At 37.2% G+C, this 17,846-nt stretch overlaps 1 protein-coding gene across 2 annotated transcripts in view; it reads left to right on the top strand.

Annotated features, from left to right (window-relative positions):
- cdkal1 (CDK5 regulatory subunit associated protein 1-like 1) overlaps positions 1–17,846 on the top strand; it is a 455,867-nt gene that overhangs the window by 158,686 nt on the left and 279,335 nt on the right. For both annotated transcript variants that reach the window (XM_055209421.2, XM_073871851.1), the window contains exon 7: positions 3,327–3,447. In XM_055209421.2, the coding sequence (XP_055065396.2) occupies positions 3,327–3,447 (121 nt within the window). The remainder of the gene's footprint in view (positions 1–3,326; positions 3,448–17,846) is intronic.

The raw sequence follows: 17,846 nt of genomic DNA, 5'->3' as shown, positions 1-17,846 counted from the left end.
TTATTGATACCAATTAAAGGTGACATAGAATGATTGAACGGAGTATTTATCCTTGTTCTGTGATGTGACATGTAGACAAAAATGTTTTTGTTTGGGTTTGTAATGCCTTAGAAGCTTCCTAAAAACCTCTCTCAGATAGCTCTATTAGGGTGGGGGATTTTAAACAAGTGGTTTTGCACCTATTTGGCTCCCCCTACTGGCTTAACTTGCAATCTCATTACTGATTGGCTGACTTTACTGCCACTCAAAAAATGTAGCCAATTATTTTAAAGTGGAAGGGCAGTTAGATGCCTGTGATGTCATAAGCATCAGTTTTTCAGATTGGGCTGTTTTCTGGCTGACATTTCTAAAAGAGGAATTTCTATGAGACTGAGATGTTTAGCATGTTTAGCACTTTTTGTATGTTTATGAATGTGGGTAGACTACCATTATTCAACAAAGACAAGGTAAAAATGGTTTTTCATTCTCTGTCCCCTTTAAGGGTCTAGTGGTATCCACATTTATTCCTAAATTGTTTCGGAACAGGACTCCCGGTTCAGTGCACATGTAGTTTATTTTATTTAAACCAAGCAGGTGTTTAATTAGTTTTTTTTTTTAATATTTAAACTCTTGATGTTTACAAATGTTGATAACAAAAAAAAAAATTCAAAACCTAAAGGTGCGTACCAAACTGTGAATTTTGTGTACCGTTAACTTAGATCCCTAATACCAATTAAATATTTCATTACAGTCTCATGGCAACGCACGTCTCACAAGTTGGCTAATTTGTGTGAATTCGAATGATCTCATTTATGTGTTTTTGTACGATCAGCTGTGACCCTTGTGACATTTGGTTTGGGGGTGGGGTTTCATTCTACATTTTTCTAACAACTACACATTTTTATATGATTGACTTTGTTCAAATTCATGTCAATTAGCCGCTTTGTAAAATGTTATAAGAGATCAGGCTGAATGCTTTTATTTGAATAACAATTAAATAAAAGTTTAAAATCTTCATTTAAACTCTAAACATTAATATTAAAGATCTTGTCAATAAAGCAGCATGCCCATCATTAGCGACTAGCAACAGCAGAGCAACGTGATATCATAATTTAACCTCATGCAAATGACGTACGACATTCGGGAGCAACTACCAATAGAAATGAAGCAGTAGGGTTCACGTCATTTGTCTTTCGTCATTTACTTAAAGGATATATTTGTAAAAATAGCCAAAAATACATTGAGTCAAAATGATAGATTTTTTTAACAAAAAACATTAGGATATTATGTAAAGATTATGTTCCATGATGATATTCTATAAATTTCCTACTGTAATTATATAAAATTATCAAACGAGCATGTTTGGTCCTTCATTCTGATTGGGGAAACGCGTTCTAAGCTGTGATAAAATACCCAGGTAACCCCACGGTTTAGATCGCATTATATAGCTTAAGTATCACTGCGCCACTGTTGCTACGTACTGATTTATGAAAGTCTTTAATCATATTTTCATTGTGTCTTTGCTGCGTCTGTGTTGGTTGGGAACTGTGCTTTGTTGCAGGCGCACTTGATTCTGAGGAACTACTTTTGTTGGCAGAAGAGCAATATTTGTACTAAAATAATTACAACTTAATTGTTGTGTGTTATTTTATAAAATCCTACTATGCATATGAAGTAACCGTTTTATAAAAGCAATAAGCCCTGCGAAGCAGTGGTGTTACTGTGCATTTTTATAACAGCCCTTCTTGGGGCTTATTGCTTTATTTTGTAAATGGATGCAGTTTCTAAGGACTTTAAAGACGGTTTTCTCAATATTTACATTTTTTGCACCCTCACATTCCAGGTTTTCAAATAGTTTTATTTCAGACCATACATCAATGGAATGCGTATTTTTCAACTTTCAGTTGGAGTCGCGTTTATTAGGCTCACACTAAATTCTCAGTTGCACTTAGTATAAATGCACATTGTACGTACAGTCATCTTAATAATTGTATGTGCTGTTATGCTGACAAGAAGGGGTTGACATCATTGAATATTGCTGAATTAAATGTTCATTTAACCACGGATTAAAAAGTTATCTTAAATGTTTCAAAATACATGCCATTAGACTTATAAATGCATTTTACTGTACGAACCAAAGCAATATTGTATAACATAATTACAAAACCAGCAAATCATTGCATGCTCATTCGGTACTTAAAGCATGATTATTTATTTAGAATGAGCACGTTTGTGATTAATAATAAATATGCTGCGATCTGTCCACTGATCTGATGTTCGCTATACTGCAATGAAGATGAATGAATTGTAACTCACGGTTTAAAAAGTAAAATGTACAACTTTAAATAAATAACAGTGTTCATGCGTAGGACTTTGCGTTGGAAAAAATGTACATGGAGACTTATATTGTGAAAGGATTCAGAGCAGTATGTTCATGATTTCCACATACTCTTTATAAAGACAGTTTTTCCCCTTTGCTTTTCAATATTTGACCAAAAACACACTTCAGTGGATTTGTCCAATATTCTTTTTTTTTTAGAAACACTGTTTACCACTAATCAATATTTTTCCCATAATGCCTGTGCACAGTGAATTCTCCATAGGCTTAATATTTTAAACATGTCAGAGATCGTATTATTCCTTTAATATCAGATCTAATAATGACTCATAAACCTAACAAAAGTGCATTGTTGTGTAAATAATGAGTTTTGACTCTGATTTGATACGATAATGCTGCCATGTGCGCTGGTGGTTGTGTTTTGGATGTTGTTTCTGGGGGAATGTGAGGTCCTGCGAGTTTTCATTATCTCTCTATGCTTCTTTCTCATTGTTTCTTTCGCCACCTGAGACGTCTCGAGGAATCTCCGAGGTTATTTGGGGTGGAATTGTGTTGAATTTTTAAATCTAGGTCTGTATGCATGACGAACATCTGGAGGGTTCAGGTCAGAGTTTCTCATGGTTTGCATCTAAAATACGAATGAATCTAGTTGCATTCACAGCCGCATCTCAATATCTGCTCAGTCCGTTCTCTTTTCTCCATCCATATGCTGTCGACCCAATCAGCATGCAGCAAACGCCACTCAAGCTCACAGCTGAATGGCGATGCTCGGCATTCTGGGAAATGACACCACATGGGCAATCTCCCGTGGCCCGAAGCTAACGTGTGATTATGTTGGAGCTTAACGAAATCCTTTATTGTGTCTTCTTTTTGGCACCAATATTTATTCATCCATTCTGCCGTCCATTTGAAGCGCTTGCAGTGTAATAATTCTGCGCGGCTCCTCGGGCATCTGTGCCGCTCTGCTGTGTGAAGTGTAATGACAGGTGTGTTTGTGTTTGCTTTAAAGGTCATTCTGTCCGTCTGCTGGGTCAGAAGAAGGAGAAAGGCAAGCGTCTGGGAGGGGCACGCTTGGATTTGCCAAAGATTAGGAAGAACCCACTGATTGAAATCATTTCCATCAATACTGGGTAAGCTGATTGCAATACAAACACGCTCATAAAATATTCACCAGAGTCATTGGAGAATTCAGTTTCTGGCTGACCGCTCCTATTGACAGCGTGATGAGGCTGCCATCACAAATCTCCCCTAAATAATCCAAATCCCTAAATGATGGGCTTCTTTATGTATATTTTATGACTGATATTAAAAACCATTTGTGTTAAATGGATATTTATGGCATAGGGCCGCATGACCTGGTACCCATGATAATGTAGAAAGAAGACAAGTAGCAGTGTAGCGCCAATAGACGCTACATTACGCAATGCTTTTTAGCAGTGCATTGCCTGAGCGCAGCAGCGTCTTCTTCTCTTCTTAAATCACAAACTCAAATCGTTCATTACTGTCATCTATTGTTCTGTCAAGCATCTTTGCAGACATCGTCTGATAATTAGGCTACGTACACAACGTGCAGGGGTAAAATAGACATTATATTTAATGTCCGTGATGGAGCGAAGCATGACGACACTATCTGACGATGTAGAGGATAATCACCCATGGCCATATTTGTCCAAGTTCATGTTTCTTAAAGAAACAAATAGTAAAGCTTACAGGTTCGTATGTAGTCTGTGCAAACCATAGATTTGTCTGTGTGTGTCAAATTTCAAGCACATACATGTAAGTAATAGACATTTTAAATGAATCCTCCTGCCTTATTGCTTCTATATAAAATGTATGTTACTATTTTTAGTGCAGTTATCCTTAGCATCTACCAATCAAAAATAAATCCATATATAACTTATAGTACACTTATTTACCTACAGTAGTGCATTTATCAAACCATGTGATTTGTATTTCGTTTATAATAATTATGAATAAAGATTCATGGTAACACTTTACTTGATGGGGTGTGCATAAGACTGACATACATAACACCTTCATAATCATGACATGACATGAAACGTGTCATGAACATAAAGGCGATTTAATGAATGTTTATGACAGCTGTCATTAAGTGTCAGTTGTTCAGTTATGTCATTTTTAATGCAAAGATGACATTGTTTGAGATGTCTTTATGACATCTTGACATAAACCAATACATCATAACTTGTTGTAAATCTGCCATAAACATGTCATAGCAGAATATTTATTAAACTTAAGCAACTACCTTGCTTTATGTTTGAATGTTACATTAAACTGTCAAGTGTTAATACTCAAAAAGTTTTAAAACAGCATCATGAATATTTTTCTTGACCTCAGCTACATTGGTACAAATTAAATTTAGGGATGCACAATATATCGGCCGACATAACGTTATCGGCCGATAACTGCTTATTTTTAATATTATCGGTTATCGGTCTGATAGCAAAATTAGGCCGATAAATGAAAAAAGATAAATGATGGATTATTTTGGTTTGTTGAACCACTTCACTTGCTCATTGCTGGCCATGTGGAGTTTTGATTGGTGCTTTCTGTGACATAGCACGAAGATGACACGTGTTGCGGGCTTAAGAAGAGTATGCTAGTCTAGCGCAAAGACAAGATGTCCGCGGTCTGAGTTTTTCATTGTCAAAATAATATGAAAATTTATCGGCCTATAGATATCGGTTATCGCCCCCCAAATTTAAAGAGTTATCGGTTATCGGTATCGGCCAAAATGTCCATATCGGTGCATCCCTAATTAAATTGTCAAAACGTTTTAATACTATGTAAAATGATTGTAAATACCTTAAATTTGCAATGAAATTGAAATGAAAAACTATATATATATATATATATATATTTTATATTGTGGTATTAACAAATGACTTATCTGTAAGCTTCATTATTTTTAAAAAATTTGTGTGACCCATAATCTTTAATCAAAAATGCAAATCTCCTCCCCTCCTCAAAACGATCTCTCTTCACTTCCGGTCATATGGTATGGCAGGTGGGAGGGGTCTGGGAGAAGATCGCAGCGATTAGCAATTAGCAACACGACCCAACTTCAAACGATCCAATCAGATCTCGATGGACAAATTCAAATCCAGCCCTGCCTTATTTCATTTTAGAAGCCGTTTCATTCGGATATACGTCACCACGGGGATAATAAGGCAATCGCTACTTCCGTTTCATGGCGACTTTAAAGTCGGAGTTCACAATATCTGAAAAACGCTTTGGGAAAGAGAGTCGGGGCCAACTACCAAAACACACTTGTAGCCAATCAGCAGTAAGGGGCGTGTCTGAGTTGTGTATGTGTGGGGTGGGTCTATCAACAGACGGTCCAGATTCTATTGGGGTAGGGGCTTGTTTGTTTAGATGATTTAAAATATCAACATTGGCTTTCAGAGATTATGGACCCTGCCTTTAACCAAATGAAACAGACACGTCAAAATATTATACTTAAAGGAACACTATGTAGGATTGTGGCCAAAACTGGTATTGCAATAACAAAACTTGTGGCTGAAACTGGTACTGCAATCACCCAACTGGTGGCCAGTACACAAAATGACAACATAAACATCAGTTGAGGGCTGCAACTCCACTTTTTAAATGACAATATCCTGGCCGGACCACTGTTGTCAGTGATAAAAGTATTTAAAATGAAAATGATTTCTTAATGTCTAGTGACATATCAGGGCCATTTTATGATTAATTGATATACATTTCTCACATACTGTTCCTTTAACTTTATGTATGTGCGCAATACAGAAAAAAACTGATAACTAACAGAGCTTGTTCTTCCTCACACAGAGGGTTCTGAAATTTTCAAACAATTTCGGACAAAAACAAACAAAATATTTAATTAATTTAATGTAACTAACTGTTTTCTAGCGATATGGACCCAACGCTGAATGGCTTAACCCATTATTGTACTGTTTGCATCGGTCTCCAAATGCAATAAAATATAATTTCTATTATTATAATTTTTATTATTATTATTATTATTATTTTTATTATTATTATTGGATAATTGATTTTATTTCTCTAACACCTGAAGGAAACGTAAAAAAAATATGATGAATTGAAGAATATTCATGACACTGTTATAAAACTATTTTAGTCTTAACACTTAATGACATTTTAATGACAAATTCAATTTATATCACTGGTAAAAAGTGGTCAGTTATAATGTCTTGGTAATGTCAAGTTGTCATAACAAAGACATCTCAAATAATGTCATCTTTGCAAAAGCTCGGCCAGGGAGATATGACCTTGTACCCAACAGCTCCTCTAACAGAGATTCAGAGTCGCTGTATATAGATGGGAGAACCTGCCTGAAGGACAAACATCTCAACAGCAATCCATCAATAAGATCTCTCTGGTAGAGGGGCCAATCAAAAGGCAATGCTAAAAGGGAAATGGCAATCTGGCTCAAGTTCACCAAATGGCAAAAGGCTCTTAAAGCAGGAGACGAAATATTAACAGAAAAAGTGAATTCTCTGAACCACTCAATGACAAATTTGACTGTCACGTTTTTACTTGTCTTCTAGTTAAGAAAAATGGAGACACAGTTAAACTAATACAAATTTTATAGGATGTCAACTGAAAGTGTCAACTTTAGGCAGATGAATATATGACTTGTCAGAGTGCAAAATTTAAATGTTTAGTCCTGAATAAATTTGCCCTAACCAGAAAATGTTACCCCCCCATGAACTTTGATATGCCAATGACCCCAGTATATTTCCAAATGTGTATCTGTGCTATACATTTTGAAAACACTTTCACCTCACTGGTCTGGAGTGTGATGCTTTATGCCTTCAGTTTATGAGTGTGTGTTTAATCCGTGTATTTGGTAAGAGCCTGTGAACGCAGCGGGACGTGATCCTGAAGTGCTATTGGGAGTGTAAAGTGGTCATTGAGCTATGGCACCCAATTTATCACTCTGCTGCTCAGAGATTGGCCTCTGATAGGACCGGAGGGGTGACGTCTCTGGGGTTCACCCAGAACAGACTCTGGTGCACACCACAGCCGCCATCCATTTTTCATCAATATCTAGATTGACAAGGGGGCTGATTTCATTAAAACATATGTGCAGTCTTTCTGGTGGTGTTTACGTGGATTTTTTTATTGAATACCATGTTTGCTGGTATAATAGTGCATGTTTTTGTGATGTCATGACATCATTTTAGTCGCACAGCGGGTCAATTGTGTCCACCCATGAGTAAAGATGGCAGAAACAAGATGCGCAAATCCTGTGCCAAGCCTTACAGATAGCCTTTTCTATTCATTTAAATATTTGGTTGCATCCTTGGCACACACACATCTACCTCACTCGTGCCCACAGTCACTTTAAATGCACCAATGTTTTACCTGGAGCAGGTTGACAGTCTCTCCTCTTCCGTGTACGACAGTTTGTAGGGTCTCAAAGGGACCCAGACGGACCCGAGGCCCTGCTATCTCTCGCTCTCATCTGCCGCCTCTAATCTGAGCGTTTGTTTGACAAATTCCCCAGCATACCGGCGGCTTAATTAGAAAGCCGTCTCTCAGTGCCACTTAGAAACAAATGAGATGCAAATGGAAACACCTTGAGACTCGAAGGGAGCACTTTCCAGGGATGTGAACATGCTGTTTGGGGACTTTGTTAATTTCTTCGTTATTTTCCCAGAAATCCCTTCCTGCCCGGTGAAGTTTGCGTATCAGATGGCTCTCCAGAGGACCTCCGAGCAAATGTTTGTGCAATGTGTCGCTTGTTAGTTGTGCATATTTGTAAGGTTGTTTATCGAAAGGGAAGTCATTTTCTGTGTGCTAATGTCAGTCATAAAGCACTCTACAAGGTTTGTGTGAATGGGTCAAGGATGTGGTCTTTCTGATGGTAATTCAGAATGGATCTAATGTGAGGACCCTTGGCTCTTCCTAAAACGCCTTAAAAGAAACTCTTAGAGGACTTTTTTAGAGGATTATAACCTTTTTAAAGCACATTATAAGCTTACGCTAAGAGCTAATTGAAGTTATATGAGGAATAAATCCAATCTGGCAACTTTCTTGGCTTCAGAAGACTTGCAGAGTTTTATGGATATTGTTATAATCACTTTTTTCTAGTTTATAAGGTAACATTTTGCTTAGAGTCGACCTTTGGCCTTGACAGAAGAAATCAGGTCATACATGTTTGGCTCAAAATTCAATGCACACTTGTGTCGGATGTATCCCATCATGGGCACTTGTTTAGCTTCTTTTTTAATCCCTAATGACGACTGTTGTTTTCGTTAGGATGTGAAAGTAATAGCCGGGGCTAGCGTGTTTATGTGGTTTGCAAAGCCATTGTCAACAGGTCTGAGTCTCATTTCCTTACAGCTGTTGATCAGGGATTCTGTAAGTTTGGCATTCATATGTTATGCATTTACCTGCTGGAACAAGAAACATCTTAATCTTTTTCGTGTAATAGTTAATTGTTCATGCATGCAGTTTTTTAGAATTGGGATGGTCTGTCTGGTTTTGAAATGAGTCATGTTGTTTAGCAAACTGGCGTGTTGATTTTGTTAAGCTCTGTGAGAACATCCTGATTCAGGTAGATTTGGTGCGGCCTGATTTTTCACTCTTCCACACTTCCTGTGATCTCTGCTTGACCTCGTTCTAAACACCCTGTTTCTCACTCTAAACTTAAACAAAAGGGTGGAAAAAAGGGGAAGAAAATGTGATATGTTGTGGTTTATGTGGTCCCCAAAAAACTCCAAATTTTTTTCTGTGTTGAGTGATGAAGGACTGTGGTCAAATTTGATTTAGACACCATATCATCTATTGGTCACATGTCTTCACGTGATACAAATTCACAGGTCACCACACTTGGACTTTGGAACACACCAAAATGCCATTTTTTCGCATGACTTTGCATTATCAGGTTGCTGCATTTGATATGTATATGATTTAAGGCCAATGAAAAGTAGTATGTAGTGCAGGGGTCTCTAACCTTTTTGTGAGCAAGGGCCACCACAATGGATAAAACAATATGGAGGGCTTCTTTTTTGGTATAGTCTACTTTTTTATATTATACTTTTTTGTTTTACTTTCTGATTTTATTTTATTTTACTTGTTGATGTCATTATTTTTTAAAGTTTTAACATACATTAAAGAAGACAAGCTAGTTTAAAACATATGTAATAAATAAAATTAAGACTATTAATAGAATGCGCTTTGGCTGGCAACTTACAAACTTCGTGCGGTCAACCTGGTACCCACATGCACCATATTGGAGACCACTGGTCTAGTGTGTCTACGGCTACAGTATCCATTCAGAACTCATTAGATAGTTTTTTCAGCAGCTGATTACAATTTTTCGCATTTAATCAGACATAAATATTGGCATCTGAATAGAGAAATTGCCCTCAAATTTAATAAAATAAATGGAACTTTTCATGTTTTTCAGGTTGGTCTGTAATGGTACAGAAATGTAATTAATCAAATATAAAAAAACTGCTTAGTCTAAATAAAATCCTATAGCATTACAAAAGTCAAGACAATTTTTTTTTACATATGTAGTTGATTAAAATTAGAAACAGCAGCATCAGATTTACAGCAGGGTAAATAAGTATTCAACACCTCACCATTTTTATCAGTTAACCCATTTCTAAAGGTGCTATTAACATGTTATGGGTTGTTGGTAACAACCCATGCAATAAACACACATGGAAAGAAATCAAACCATAGATGTCCATAAATTAAGTTGTGTAATAATGTTAAAGGAATAGTCTACTCATTTTCAATATTAAAATATGTTATTACCTTAACTAAGAATTGTTGATACATCCCTCTATCATCTGTGTGCGTGCACGTAAGCGCTGGAGTGCGCTGCGACGCTTTGATAGCATTTAGCTTAGCCCCATTCATTCAATGCTACCATTTAGAGATAAAGTTAGAAGTGACCAAACACATCAACGTTTTTCCTTTTTAAGACGAGTAGTTATACGAGCAAGTTTGGGGGTACAAAATGAAACGTAGCGCTTTTCTAAGCGGATTTAAAAGAGGAACTATATTTTATGGCGTAATAGCACTTTTGGGAGTACTTCGACTCGGCGCGGTAACACCCTCTCCCATTATGAGAGTGAGAAGGGGAGCGGACTTTTCAGGCGAGTCGAAGTACTCCCAAAAGTGCTGTTACGCCATAAAAAATAGTTCCTCTTTTAAATTCGCTTAGAAAAGCGCTACATTTTATTTTGTACCACCAAACTTGCTCATATAACTACTCGTCTTAAATAGGAAAAATGTTAATGTGTTTGGTCACTTCTAACTTTATCTCTAAATGGTACCATTGAATGAATGGGGCTAAGCTAAATGCTATCGAAGCGTCGCAGCGCACTCCAGCGCTTACGTGCACGCACACAGATGATAGAGGGATGTATCAACAATTCTTAGTTAAGGTAATAACATATTTTAATATTGAAAATGAGTAGACTATTCCTTTAAATGACACAGGGAAAGTATTGGACCCTGAATAATAGGATCTGAAAGTCAAGACGGATGAGTCCCTTCAGATTATGCGATCGCATGATTCAATGCAAAATCAGCCAAAGTCCGCAAATTTATGCAGGGGCCGCATTTTTCAAATACACCGCACTTTCGCCGCATAAATTGCAGATACCCATGCGCAAAATATGCAGGGCTTTCATGATTTCATAATTTCTGCATTTTCATAGCAAAAAGTCACATATATAGCAGAAAGTTGAAAAATGTTGCGTTTAATTCACTACATAGAAGCGCAACCATGCCCCTTGTTGCCATAAGAACGTTATGAAGTGACGAAATTACGTGACATGAACATCATTGAAAAGCTGCAAGTTCCCGCAATTTTTGCAAGTTCCCACAATTTTTGAAAGTTCCCGCAGTTTTTGCAAGTTCCCGCAGTTTTTGCAAGTTCCCGCAATTTTTGCAAGTCCCCGCAGTTTTTGCAAGTTCCCACAATTTTTGCAAGTTAACGCAGTTTTTGCAAGTTCCCGCAATTTTTGCAAGTTCCCGCAATTTTTGCAAGTTCCCGCAATTTTTGCAAGTTCCCGCAATTTTTGCAAGTTCCCGCAATTTTTGCAAGTTCCCGCAATTTTTGCAAGTTCCCGCAATTTTTGCAAGTTCCCGCAATTTTTGCAAGTTCCCGCAATTTTTGCAAGTTCCCGCAATTTTTGCAAGTTCCCGCAATTTTTGCAAGTTCCCGCAATTTTTGCAAGTTCCCGCAATTTTTGCAAGTTCCCGCAATTTTTGCAAGTTCCCGCAATTTTTGCAAGTTCCCGCAATTTTTGCAAGTTCCCGCAATTTTTGCAAGTTCCCGCAATTTTTGCAAGTTCCCGCAATTTTTGCAAGTTCCCGCAATTTTTGCAAATTCCCGCAATTTTTGCAAGTTCCCTCATATTCCATCGCATTTTTTAAGAAAACTTGCCCCAAGATCAATGATTTTTGCCTGCAACAATCACAAAAAACCTCCACATTTTTCTGGAAGGACTGTATTGTGTGCATTTTATTCCTTCACTGCATACATTGCCTTAAACAGGGTGTGTGTTTATGAGAATAATTACATTATTTTAAGATCATTTTTTGTAAATATGTCTGTTCAAGCAAAAAAAAAAACATGAACTCTGGTAGCATGTGTGCAGTCTGAAGCCTTTAGATGCAGTGTTCTGGGCATGCGCTTTAGATGTGTGCACACAAAACATTTTAAACAGTGTGAGTGTACTGCATTAACATCTGTTTTGCATCTTCTCGTGCTTAAATATGTAAATTGACTGTGAAATGCTCGCTTGATTGGGTGCGTTAGATGCATTAAAAATTGTATTGCGTTATTTTCCCCCACAATTAATTAATCGAATGTATGCGTTATATTAATAGCCCTAATTTAAACATTTACATGTATGCATTTTGCAGACGCTTTTATTCAAACCCGCATGAAGTGCTTTCATGCTTTATTGCCTGGTTTCAGAGACAAGGCTTAGCTAAAGTCAGCACTAGGCTTTTTAAAATTAAGATGTTTATGTATGCTTTATAAACATGCCTTTGAAAAAGACGTCAAGAAGTCAATGGCACCGGCATATTTTAACCCTCTGGGGTCCGACCATTTTGGGACACTCTCAGAGGTTCTGACATGCTCTTACATTTGGTCTTTTTTCAGTTGCTTTAAAACATAATAATGGGAAGTGTCTCATACCACTGTGTTCAGCACAAACTGGGCTAAAATATTATATGAGCTACATGTATGTACATGTTTGTATTTTTGAGAGAAAAATGTTTATGCGTGGTTTTTAAAAAAGCAAAATTTTTAAGTCACTGATATAAGTCCACAAAACCCATACTAAACATGTTTTAACAAGACTTTCCTAAACATAATCTAGTAGTCTAGAGTTTTTTCTTTAAAATGATGTGACAATCACCATGCCTACTTATTCACATAAAACAATGTATTCATTTAGAAATTGTAAGACACTTTTTGTTTAGACGGGCTGTATGCGAGAAGGATTGATTGACAGCAAGCAAACAAAGGCTCGCATAATGAGCTGCATAATAATGAGGCAGGAATGTGAGAATGAACTACAGTGAAGAATGTGAGGACAAATGTATACATGTTTGTTTGAGGTTTATTAAGTTAACAATATAATCAAAATAGAAATGATGGTTAGTAGGACATTTTAAGTTTATTTGGAAACATACCCTATTCCTAAAACTTTGTATAAACTAAGAAACTGATACACAACAGAGCTGTAAACTTCATGTGGCTCATGTTACCATATAACTTTGTCCAAAAAGTGTTTTTCCACTTCATAGTTTTGTACTGATGAGAGAGATGCAGACCTCTAAGAGAGTTATAAACAGCTGTTAGCATAAATTGTCCACAGAAATACCCTTACTTATATAACTGATGGGTAAATGTCACTGATACTAAGTTACATTCATATACTATCTTGTACATAAACTTAATCTCAGATAAACATCTGCAGCAATTAATATAAAAAGCTGTTTTCAGATGACTGTTTTCAGATGCAAATCCCCTTATCGTCTAGCTTCTGTTTTAAACGTGTTTCTGTAAGCGCGTATGAACTTTAAAAACACATCGCATGTGCGCGAGCTCGCGTCTCCGTGTAACGCAGCGCTCATAAAAACGGTGTCGCGTGTGAAGCGCAATGTATGGAATTACCTTGCATGTAAACAATATGGAATCATTTTACAGCAAATCCCGCAGTGCAGCATGAGTCAAAGTTGCCATGACAGATACGAAAGTGAATAACTGTGTCTTAACACTGTACAACATGTAACAGATATCCGCCATTATGGGAGGTCACGTGTACTCGTTTGTAAATAAGCATGTAAACATGGAATCATATTACAGCACACACTTAAAAGATACAGCAGTTCAGGCTTACTGAAAGTTTCCATGAAGGATATAAGTGAATAACTGTGTTTAACACTGTTACAGCATGCAACAGTGAAATCCGCCATTACGCGAGATCGCGTCCGTTTGTAAACAATGCAAAACTTTTTCAATCCGAAGCGTGTAGTCTGCTAAGGTTGATTAACGTTACTGTATGTAGGCTGAACTGCACAAGCCATGAGCATATTAAGTTACATGATAGCAAATATAAATGGTATAAATTAACTGTTAACGTTACTTACTTACTAATCCAGCAGTGCGTTCTTCATTGTTCTTCTTAGGTAACGTTAAAGATAAATGCTTCTCTTCCTCAATGTCCAGACATAAATGAAGATATTCCTCACGTGTGTGAATAAAGTTTATAATCCAAACATGCGGTAAAAAGTCTTTAAATCTGATCAAACTTTACGCTTTGCTTGTTATGGTTGAACAGCTGGTGTCTTCATTACCATGTCAACAGCTGTGGGCGTGACCAAATTACAGATAATGAAGTCAGCCAGGAAAAACGGTACTCTCTTTACTTCAATGCAGATTACATAAACTGGCAATATTTGTTTTCGATTATATTTAGCTTGTTTAAAAGTAGACATTTCAGGCTTTCTTTGGATGTGTGTATCATGCTTGTGTGACGAGTAATCGCGGAGTTTCAATTGATTTTTGTAACGTGTTTTGAGAGACAGCTGGCAGAGACAGAAATGTCTGGATGGACACCCTGTTTATTTTCTTTATTTGACAAAAACACAAAGATCTGTTGTTATTGTGAATGAACACATATTAAAGAAGACCCTTTACCGTTTCAAATGATGTCAAACACGTAAGTGTATGATTATTAATGATGGAGTATTTTAAGTTGATTCTGCCATGATAAGGAAAAAAATCGTCAAAACGCGGCCCCGCGTTTTTGGACCCCAGGGGGTTAAGATCTGTCAGTGTACGTTTTTCTTTTTTTCAGTTAAGACAACTCAAACGTGTCTAGTCTAGGACTAACCTTAGGCCTTGTCTGTGAAACCGGGGGTATATTTATCAGTAGGTGTGTATTAGTATTGTGATCATGCTAAACAAGACATGTTCCTGTATTCAACATCCTCTTAAGCAATCAGATTACATGTACAGGTTTACAGTTGATCAAAGAAACACCAGGAATCCATGTAAAAAAGTTCACCAAGAAGAAAAGTTCACGCTATATTATTATACACGCTATATCCCCATTCAAGCACGTATTGATTTAAAAATACTGATTTTAACTTACAAAGCCGTGGTACATGGTACCACACCAGCCTACCTTCGCAGCTTAGTCACCTCTTATATTTCAGCACGCTGCGTTCATCTGGGTCACGTCTAAAATATATGGGTGATTGAACTTTTGCTGTCTTCGGTCCACATTTATGGATTGCCCTCCCCTCAACGATTAGAGACTCTACAACTCTTGATTGTTTTAAAACATCTATAAGACCCAACTTTTTATGGCAGCTTATTTTAATTGATCACTTTGTTGAATAATTTTGTCAAGAATTTTCTTGTACGGTTTATTTTTCTTAAATGTGATATTTCTTCATGTATATTATGCTTTGTAGTATTGTAGCGCTTTGGGTTTTAGAAAAGCACATTATAAATAAAACTAACATTAATACACACATGAAGAGGCCATAAATGAACATCTACACTCTAAAAATAGCTGGGTTATTTTAACCCAACTGCTGGATTATTATACCCCATAGTTGCATAACAACAACCCAAAATTGGGTCATTTTTGACCTAGCATGGGGTAATTTTTAACCCAGCATGTGTTCTGTCCAATATTTACCCATTATGTGTAGCCCAGCCATATTTAGAGTGTATGTGAATAATAACTTCCTTACATACATTATAAAAAATATTAATAAAAAAGCTTCTTACTGTAGTCATTTTAAGGTCTTGTCTTCCTGTGTTTTTGAAGCTATGATTGTGTTTACGGTGCGCAATATAGCGTGTTCATGTTTCTTGTGTAAAAACGCAGTATTTTGACCACAATTTACTTATTATAAAAACTGGCTGATGTTTAGTGAAACACTCTTGCTTTGACGTCATTCATTTGGGAAATAGAGGGCTGTAGTCCAAACCGGTCGTTCCCTGTAGGCTTTGAAAGGGGAATTCTAATATGGAAAATATATCGCTTGGCAGTGAACTTTGAGCTTTATCACTTTGTATTTATTATTTATGCTCTAACAGCAACATTACACACAAACTAAAGTTTGAAAGATGGGATCAGAAAAAAAACATGACCTTTAATTGCAACCAAAATGGCCAATTATATAAATATATTTTGGCGGATAATAATTTAACTGTTATCATTTTGAAAAAGAAAAAAAAAACTCTGCTTTGACTTTAACTGCTCACAATTTATTCAAATACCATTGGACGAAGTTAAATGGACCGATTGCTGCTTTGCATACGGCAATGCAGGGCAAACACGGCTTCCCTCAGTGTTGCCTTGTTTTCGGAGTTCCTTCATTTGCATCCACATCAGGCCTGACCATTATCAGCTCAAACAAGACAAGACCTCATGCCTGAAACCTCCGTCAGTCCATCTTTATAGCGCATCCACTCCAGCTTTTAATTTGCTTTTGAGGTCCTTCTGACATCAGGCCTGACATTTGAAGGCCGTGGAGATAGAGAGCTCTTTGTCTGCCAGTGAAACTCTCACTGAGGTTTCTCTCTCTGACTGCTCACCATCCGTCATTCGCCTTCTTTTATCAGCGTCTCAGACCTCAGATCTCTCTGCCCCTGTTTACTTGTCGAGTGATGAAGGCGTTACGCAGCTCCTCTCCCCCACACGACCATCATTGATGGTTGATGTGCATGACGTATGTTCATTCTTGGCACGGACAACGCGTTGGCTTGATGGACTGTGGGTTGCAAAGATGGTTTGTGGCGTGTTGACCTAAAGTTTTTAGTCTTATTTTGAAACCTTTCCTTGCAGCTGTATAAATTTTAGTTTTTAGGTCATTCCAACCACCCTATTCTTTATCTTTTTCTTCATTGGGCATTTTATTCCCAGATCACAGATATCGTCTGTTTTATTTTACGACAGTGCATGGGAGTTGTGAGGAATTGCAGACAGGTTGTTTACTACCAGCTTAAATGATTTTTTTTTCGGAGAACATTGCTATTGCTATAACATCAAAGGTCAAGCCCTCACATGAACTTTTTTCTTCCAAAAAAAACGTGAAGGTTTCTTGACCGCATGATCTTTGTGGCCTGCAAATTTTAAACAATGCCTATTAATGGAGACTGTTTACACAGACAGACCTGACAAGTTTTGCGCTAGATTTGTTCCATATGCAAGCCATTAAAAAGAAAGCAAGCTGGAGTTAAAATGCCTTGATTCTTCTTTTGACATTGTTTGGACATTGTAAACATCTTTTAAGTTTGAATATTACAGAGGCGTGAAACCACATGGCTGATTTATCCAAGCAATTGAAATGATTAAATTGCACATCCCAAGTGAATATGTGCTTTTGACAAATGCTCTTTATATTATTACAGCGGGTGGGGTTAAGGGTCACAAGCAAACCATGTAAAGAGCATTGGGCAGATGCTGAATGTAGCGGTTTCTGTCGAGTCCTGGCCCAATCCTGCACCATAATCACAGAGATGTGTGATGTGAAAAACATTCGCTTACGGCTTTGGCGAGTTTCGCGAGTTCCCATTGGCCGTAGTCCAGTCCGGAGCCAGCTGTGTAGTCAGTAAATCCTGGTCTCTTGCTACACCGACTGCTATTGCAGTTTTTGGAAGGGTGAAAGAATGAGACGCCAGCCTTTTTTCCACATCAAACTGTTTTTGGACAGAAGACGCATCTACGGACTTTCCTTTGGCAAACAAACAGTACAATTGTTTGTAAAAAATGATTGCTGTTGATAACATAAAGACCTACATTCCTCAGCGTTTAATGTAATATCTCCCTGAATCGGTTTGGTTTGTCAGTCTCCAGAGAAGCTTAGAGGAAATCTATTAAAATGTAAATAGTTCATGGAGTATTTTCTACAAGTTTTTACCCAAATGTATCCATTCTCATTACAAGTATGCATAAATAATGCATACAGTATTTACCCATTGTGTAGAAATGCAGAA

Source organism: Misgurnus anguillicaudatus, chromosome 10 (assembly GCF_027580225.2).
Source record: "Misgurnus anguillicaudatus chromosome 10, ASM2758022v2, whole genome shotgun sequence".
NCBI lineage: Eukaryota > Metazoa > Chordata > Actinopteri > Cypriniformes > Cobitidae > Misgurnus > Misgurnus anguillicaudatus.
The sequence above is the reverse complement of the archived record's forward strand: the minus strand, read 5'-3'. Positions and strand labels throughout refer to the sequence as shown.